This window comes from Propithecus coquereli, unplaced genomic scaffold (genome assembly GCF_000956105.1).
Source record: "Propithecus coquereli isolate 6110/MARCELLA unplaced genomic scaffold, Pcoq_1.0 Scaffold247, whole genome shotgun sequence".
Lineage (NCBI taxonomy): Eukaryota > Metazoa > Chordata > Mammalia > Primates > Indriidae > Propithecus > Propithecus coquereli.
The window spans coordinates 3,265,595-3,274,076 of record NW_012148030.1 but is presented as its reverse complement, the minus strand read 5'-3'; the positions used below and the strand labels follow the sequence as shown (position 1 = coordinate 3,274,076).

General features: G+C 47.6%; 1 protein-coding gene across 1 annotated transcript in view; it reads right to left on the bottom strand.

The window, feature by feature from the left end:
* Positions 1-5,579, bottom strand: part of EXT1 (exostosin glycosyltransferase 1) — a 314,164-nt gene extending 308,585 nt beyond the window's left edge. Inside the window, exon 1 of the mRNA XM_012646562.1 lies at positions 3,856-5,579. Coding sequence (XP_012502016.1) covers positions 3,856-4,817 — 962 coding nt within the window. The 5' untranslated portion in view covers positions 4,818-5,579. The remainder of the gene's footprint in view (positions 1-3,855) is intronic.
* Between the last annotated feature and the right edge of the window lie 2,903 nt (positions 5,580-8,482).

Here is an 8,482-nt window from a genome sequence, read left to right as displayed (position 1 = left end):
CAAATTGGTCAATCAGGTTCCCAAAAAATTTCAAGAGAAATCCCATAAGAAACACCACATCAATAAGGATCTACTAATGGCTAGAGACCTGAAGGGAGTCCGCAATTAGAAATGAAAAGACTTCAGATCAAGGAAAAAAAATGGGAGGCCTGCATTGTAGGGTTACCCTTGCCACTAACCAGTTTTCTGACCTTAAGCAAATCCCTTAGACATACTGTCCCTCAATTTCGACATCTGTGCAATGAGGATGTTGGAAGATAAATGATCGTTTATCTTCAAGACCCTTAAAGATACCAGGATTGTGACATACAGCACTAGCAGACACAGGAAGAGAAAGATGTCAAAAAGACTTGCACACAATCTTGCCTGTTCCTCAAAGAGCGCTTAAAATACTCACAGCGCTTCCTTGGAGGGGGTCAAAGATAGAAGCCACCCCTCATTTCCTTCTCTTTCTTCTATTTCAGATAGCCAAATCTGATGTTTCACAATAATGCCCTTTGCAGGGATCTGAACTATGAAGTTCATGCAAAAATACAGTAATTCTGTAAGATGCACAAGAAGCTCAAAGGACATAAAATAGAATTTCTCTAAAGCCTCATTACAAATCATCTAATCACTGCAGCAACTTATTTTAGCTGGTGTCTTTTTATCTGTTAAAATATGTAACTGAAGAAAATTAGTTATGGGTGTCATAAAAATGGATGTTTTAATATAATCCTGGATTTCTGGGTCAAAAACGACAAGAGAAATTTATTTTTTCTCTATCACAATAGAAAAGTATTTTCCTTCATTCCACGTAGCTCTTCTATACCTTTGCTGCCAACGTCTAATTTTCACAAAAGCTCAGGTGCCAGGAAGTCCTTAACCATTTAGCACAAAATCTTTGTCACATAACACTCTAGTTCACTAAAAGTGACTCTTTTGTTTTTGTTTTTTTTTAGTTGATACAATTGTATATATCCTATTGTATCCTAACTTGGCCATGATACCATAAATTTGCAATCTAATTACCAGACCCCATAAGTCAAGAGCAAACTTATGGGGGGTTGCTTGCAGGAGCAAATTAAATTGAAGATTTTTTCAAAGGCACTTGCTGATAAAGAAGGAGATGAAAATTGATTGCGTTTTTACAAGCCATTACCAGATGAAATCCTAGAGCACCCCTGAAGCAGTCTAAAACCCATTCTACGAGAGGATAAACTAACGCTCAAGGTGACAAATCAAAACTCACAAGTCAGTATGAGAAGACAAACTTACACATACTACACCTATAGACCTAACTCTAATATCTCCTCCTCCTAAAGCCTTGGAGAGATTAGCATATCTTGATTTGAGGACTTCTTCATCTCACATATGCAAGACTAACTTCTAGAAAACACCAGTACAAGTACAACAGTAGTTGCTCTTATTCCAGAGCATAAGTGTTGCTTGCTCTGTGAGGGTATAGGATCTCCACTTTTCAGAGTTCTTGCTTCATCTTCATGTGTTCCAGAATCAATAATAAAAGGCAATTTGCAAGCACCATTTCTCAAAGATAAATAATTCCGACAGCCCAATGAGAGTAATGAGTTAAAACTCCAGGTATCCCAGGCTAGGGAATGTAAACGTTCCGCAGCACTGCCCTGTCCCATTAAGCACGGTTAGAGATGTGGAGGGTATGCAAAAGAGAAACATAAAGAAAATCCTTAAGTGTCCCCGCTAAAAAAGATCCCTGCTGGGGAAAAAGAGTAAACTTGCTTTCCTACTAAATGCCACTTTTCCAATCCTGAGACCCAATCCTGAGGTCCTGACCCCTTGTGGTCTTTAAACATAAACCAAAGTGTGGGTGTCAGATTTCTTGGCCCAATCACAAAGAGGTCAAAAATTAGTTAAATTTAATTAGCAAAAATGAAACTTTCAAGGAAACCAACGCCTCCTTCCTTCCTTGCTGATCTCGAGAAAAAGCTTCCATTCAGCAGAAAATGTAGAGATTTCATATTTATTTTGGGAATAAGAGGGTAAGGAAGATATGACTTTTATTGGGTTAAGGGTATTCCCAAGTAAATATATGATTCAAATTTCCGAAGGTGAAATCTCGGCTCTAACCCTTTTAGAAGAATGGAGAACACTATGATCCTTCTACAAAATTCGGTGAGACTGCTTTGGAAGACACTGAAAGGTTAGACTTCGTCTCGAGTTACTACTCCATCATAAACCAGACAAAGAAATTCCTGAAAGGCTATAAGCATTTTTTTCTCACAAGCACCCACAAGAATAGGTCCATGTAAATGTCGTATAAACAAAGCAGTTCATTACTAACCATAGTTTAAGTTTCTTCTGTGAGAAAATTTTAATCTATTGCAACTGCACCCAACATTCACACACAACTGCCCCTGAATAAGAGGGAAATATAGATTCATTATTGACCCTAGCCTCAGGCTTTTCTTATGCCTGAAAAGCAAAAGGATGGGGGTTGGGGAGCAGAATTCGACTGCTTGATACTTTCTCCTTCACTCTCTATGATCAAGTATTGGAGGACTTTAATTTCCCTTCCAATCACTCCTACAGAGGCCCGAGTGTCTGAGAAAACACACAGACAACAATCAAACCTTTCATTTCAGGGCCGGTTTCCCACCATACCCGTCCCTGTTCCAATCAGGTTTGAGAAGCACTTCCCCTCTTCTGCGTTTCATGAATCAACTGCAAAATCTGCCAACCTCTGCCAGTTCCTCTTGTACTCAGCTGAGAGGTTCCCCTTCCTTCCCTGGGTAGCACAAGGCTGCTCTGGTTTTGACTGGCGTAACGTGGAAATGCACGGTAGGAACTCACTAACTCTTTCACAGCCAGATATAAGTGAGACTCTGGTCGCCAACCCAGCTACCAGGACAATGACCTGCCAAGCTCAGGGCAAAGCAGATTTGTGGCATCTAGCTTTAATCCCAGATCCAGTGTGTCAGTTACTGTCACTGGGAAGGAAAAGGAAGTGTGAAAAGGGCTACAAAGTAACCAACTCAGTTACTTAGCAACTGGACAAAACTTGCCTCACTACAGAGGGTAAGGAGGCATCTCACGCCCATTCAAAGAGTAACAGTCCACGATTTATATGCAAATAGATAAACACAAAGGGGAAAGGGAAATCTAAATTAGCAACTGGAGTTTACAGCAGTGGGGCTGAGGCCCAGATTAAAAAAATAGTTTCTCCTAGAAAGGCGACAGGACATATACAACTGAATGAATGAATGCATGCATGCACGCATGTAAGGCCACAGGCCCCAACAAGCTTAGTCTCCCTTCATAAAATTCAATGCCATGGGGGAGGGAGGAGAGAGCCGCACAAAGTTTAGCAGCTAAAATTAAAACGCTTGCACAGCTAACATGAATTACAGGCTTAAGAAAGATGGAAATTTGAAGTTGGAGAAACTCCAGGGAAAGCAGGTAGTTGTGATCATGAGAAAAGCACACAAAGCATCAATCTTGGGGGAAGGTCTCTGGACTGTGGGTAGATCGGAGCCTTTTCCGGGTCTCTAGACACACTCAGAAACACCCTCCCATACCAGTGGGCGAAGCACAATTTCCAAACTTGGATCAAACTCCTACTTCTAACAGGAGACATGCAGTCCTGAAGCCTTTCTAAGCAAGAGGGAGACACTGTCGCCTACTTGGCTCAGGACAGCGCTCCAGGCTTTTCAGTTTGCCCAGGGAGCTGGTACTCTGCCCCTAGCTTCTAGCTGCACACCTGAACCAGGATGCTCAGTCCCAGGCTCCGAGCAGAGGACTGAGGGCTCCTCTGCCCCACGCCATCCGCTAACCTCACACCTGGACCACAACGGCAGGGCCCAGGTCTGAATGCAAAGGCACACCAGCAGAGCCACTTACTTCTCATACTCGGTGTTGTCTCTGTCACAGCGAGAATCCTTGTGCTTTTGCCAGTCTTTGCCATGCTTGCAGGTGGTGAGGAGCACAACGTCCTCCCCGTTATGGACGTGATATAAGGCATTCCTGGTGTCTGACCCGATCCCTGTCAGGTACCTCTTCCCCTTGAATACCAGCATGTACTTCCTGAGAGGAGGGATGGTGTTAAACTTCAAAAACCCCCTCTCCCCTCCTGTCCTGGGATGATCCTTAGAAAAGAGGGGAATAGAAACATCAAAGTTGGGTCGGAAGTTTTCAGTACTGATGCTGGCTTTGGCCAGCATTGCCTGGCCGATGTCAAACCCCACGTCCTCGGTGTAGTCAGGCCAAGTGCCGGAATATAAATTAAAAATTAAGTGATTCCTACCATTGTTCCACAAGTGGAGACTCTGCACTTTGGATCTCAAATTGTGCACATATTGAGGTGACAACTGGTCTCTGTCTAAAGTATCCAGACTCAGGACAAAGAGGCACGCCTGGCTGGGGTCCGAGGTGTAGAACCTGGAGCCCTCGATGGCCGCTAGAATGTTTTGGTAACTTTCGGCGATTTTCTCCCCTTTTTGCTGCGGGTATACGTAGACTTTGAAGCCGTTTTTCTTGCAAAGGGTGAAATCGAAGCAGGACTCCATGCGGCACTTCTTGCCTTTGTAGATGCTCGAGTTGGCGTCTCGCTTCTGCCGGGGGGAAATGTGCACGCTGGAATCCTCGTTTTCCAATTGATCCCAAGGAAAGAAGGGGCGCAGAGCGTCCGGGAAGCGGGGCCAGAAATGCTCCGGACTGGGGTGGTGCAAGCCATTCCGACCGCTGTGCTCCTCTCTCCGGCTGTGGCTCCTCGATGCCCTAAACTGCAAGCCTCCGAAATAAAACAAAAGGGCGAGACAAGAGCCAGCTGAGAGCAGGATGAAATAGCGTTTTTTGGCCTGCATGTGTCCTGCCTGGGTCAAGAGGATTGTAAATAAACACAAGAATCACCCAAGTTTCCCAATCAACACTTTCAGCTCCAGTCCGCCATCTTCCCGCCTGTAAAGACTTCAAACTCTCCGCTCCCACCTTCTCTGGATGCCTTTCCCCAAGCCGTGGACTGATCCAGCGCATGTGGGCGATTTCTTTAACTTTCTCCCCTTCGGTCTTTCATCTTTGGGTTGCACAATGCACGGGAGAGAGCGGGGCTGAATATTTCGCACCCAGGGCGGCGAGCAGCGGACTGTAATTTTCTTGCATGCAACAAGAAGGAGGAAAAGAAAGAGAGGGAAGAAAAAAAAAAGCTCCCGATACCCAATCAATGACAAGACGAAGTGATTGCCTTGCCTCTCGTATTCCTCTCGGCAGCGTGGAAAACGAGCCCCGGGAAGGCAACTTCAACTCATCCACACTCCGTGCAGAGCACTCCGGTTCCAACAAGTCAGCCGATCCCGGGTTCAGCCGGCTAGTGCATCTTGCAGCTGGGGCGCCGTAACCTCACAAATCCCTGCATCTCTCTTTATTCCCTTCTGCAGCAGCTCCAAGACTCCGGCGGTGTTTACTCCTGCGCTCGCGGGGCCGGCCCCCGGGACGCGCGGCGGCCCGACTGCAGGCGGCGGCGGTGCCGGGCGGCGGCGGCGGCGCGTCCTCCCCGCGGGCAGTGCCGGCCCCGAGCGGCGCTTCGCAGGCCCCCGCGCGACCGCTGCCGACCGCCGCGTTCGGTCGCCGAATGTTACCCGGTTCTGAATGTTACACTTACACATTCCATTCCCGACACGACAGCGCTGACCTCATCCATCCACGCAGCCCGCGCTGCCATTGGCCGGGCGTCACGTCCGGGGTGGGCGGTGCTTCCGCTGCGCCCATTCATAACCCCCGGCCGCGGTCCGAGGCGCCGGCGCGGCGCGGGGGGCGCGGGGGGCGCGGGTGCGGGATGCTCGGCTGCGGTGGGCCGGCGGGCAGGCGACGCGAGCGCGGGGCGACCCGGAGCTAGCCCTCGGCTCCTCGGCGCGCCCGGGCCCGGGACTCGGCCTGGGCCGGGCCGGGCACCAGCGCCGCCTGGAGGCGTCCGCGGGGAGTAGGGACCGCGCCGGTCTGCCCGGCTGCCCCGGGCGCTCTGGAGGACCCGGTCTCCGGCTGCCTGCCTGCCTGCCGGGAACGCCTCCCGAGCGGGGGGAAGAGAGTGTGCGGGTTCCCGGAGAAGGATGCTTGAAAATAGAGAAGGGCAGAGAGCCCGAGGAAGAGGGAAGAAAAGACAAGACTTCAAAGGAAGCGACCGCTGATCTGAAGGATGCCTCTCCCAACCCACCTTCTACTCTCCGAGGCCCAGTATTATGTCCTGCTAAGCGTTTAAGCAGTCTCCCTTATTCCTCTTCTACATAGCCCATCCTTACTTTTCTCTCCAAGGAGACACCCCAAACCCCAAGAATAAAGAGGAATTTGTTATAGTTCTACATGCCTGCTTCTGTGTGCTAAGAGTATAAAACAGCTATCCTGAATCTTCATTATCTACTTATGCATCCTTGCTTGAACCTCCTCTGTCTAGTCTAAAGAAAGCTTCCAAGAGATCCAATCACAGTGAAAAAAGAAATTTTCTAATGGCTGCGGAGAAACAGGTTAACTTAAACTTGTCCCAGTCCTCAAAGTGATATTATTCTCTTTTTGTGGTGGTGGTGGTGGTGGTGGTAGTTTTTAAGGAGATGTCTTTTAAGGATGGATGACTTTAGACTTGCCAACCGTCCCAGGTGTCCAAGGGAAACTTAAAGCAGAAAAATGATCTTATTTACCATTAGTGCGAGATGGTTGGTCATTCCTTCATTGGCCTCCCTAGCCCCAAGCTCCTGCCACCCCCAATGAATGAACTTCGTTGGATAACTCAGATAAACGACCTGCAGTCCCTCTAAAGGTCCTCCAGGTCTGCGAAGATGTGCTAGGCTCCTAAGCAGTATCGCTGGTCAAAGCCAAACTCCCTGGCCTCAGACCCTGGACTCTGGTTTACAGAGAACACCTCCCACCCTCTTCCCAAGCGTAAGTCTCAGGGCCTGGCCAAGCTGGACAAACAGTTGCCTGGGGCAGCAAGTGTTTAGTGATTGTTTATTATGGGAGTGACTGAGAGCTAGAAGCAGACACTTCCCAGCTTCCCTGAGGCTGCAAAAAAAAACCCCAGCAGGGTGTGGATGAAGGACACGGTTATAACAAGGCAGGATGAAATGATACAGTGGAAAATTTTAGACATTTGTTGTTTCAGATTTGTTTTAATAAAGGGGGGAAGGGGCATGGGTGGGACATTGCTGAACATTCCAGAAGCCTCTCCCTAGTTCTGACCCATCAAAGATGAGATAGCTTTTCCAGATTTGACTTGTACCCCCTGCACAATGTGGAGAGGCCTGGGACAGGAATGAGGATTCAGTCATCTACCAAATACGACAACAATGATGCAGATAAATGCAGTGATTGAAACCACATGTGACCCAAAGCTCCCCAAGCCTGGGTTGCTGGGAGCAGTCATTCAAGGCAGGCGTCCTTCCATTCACTTCAAGGTGCTGATGATCGAGGCCCTGTAGAAGTTGGGGCTGTGAGGATTGCTACCCTCTGTGTCTTATCAGTTGTCCTGCATGATCTCGGGGGAGCTAGCTGGCCTCCTTGCCCACTTGTTCTGTCTTCCTGCCTTGGCACCAGTTTCTTGCCTTTCTTGCCTAAGTATGTCTGATTCCCTCATCCCAAGCCCCAGTGTTGTCTGTCTCTACCCTTACATCCCATAGTGTTCTATATTCTGAGAAAAACTTTGCTACTGAAAATTAGAGAACACTTGGATTCAGATCTCAGATCTGCCATTTACTAGTGCCTTGGGCATGTGGCCTAATCTCAGTAAACCTCAGGTTTCTCCTTTAAAAAGTCAAAATAATAATACCTTTCTGGCTAGCCTCTTTCAATTCATAAACTGTAAATTGCTCTACATGTGTGACATCATTAGCCTAAGTTCCATATTTCAAATCCAACTGGAAATCAGATGCAGTGGCTCACACGTGTAATCCTAGCACTTTGGAAGGCCAAGGCAGGAAGATTGCTTCAGGCCAGGAGTTCAACACCAGCCTGGACAATAGTGAGACCCTGTCTCTACAGAAAATTTTAAAAAATTAGCTGGGTATGGTGGTGTGCACCTGTAGTCCCAGCTACTCCAGAGGCTACATCGCTTGAGCCTAGGAGTTTGAGATTGCAGTGAGCTATGGTAATGCCACTGCACTCTAGCCCAGGCAACAGAGCAAGACCCTGTCTCAAAAACAAGAAAACCAAAATCCAACTGGTATCTAAAGTAGCCCCTATAATGGCATCATCATTGCATCTCCCTCTGTTTTAGTTTTTCCTGGCCCTTCTGATAAGCTGAAATCTCTTTTGTTTGCTCATTTTCTGTCTGTGTTTCTTTGCAGTGAGTGGTACTCCTTGAGAGCAGGAGCACTGCCTGCCCTCAGGCCTGAATCTTCAATGTCTAGGGCCGTTCCTGGCACTTGGGTGGAGTTCAATCACTGATTCAAATGAATGAGTGAATTTAAAATTCAACTTCACCACAGCACTGGAACAAACTTGAAAGATCCCATAAATACACACAACAAAAGCAAAAATAAATAAGTGG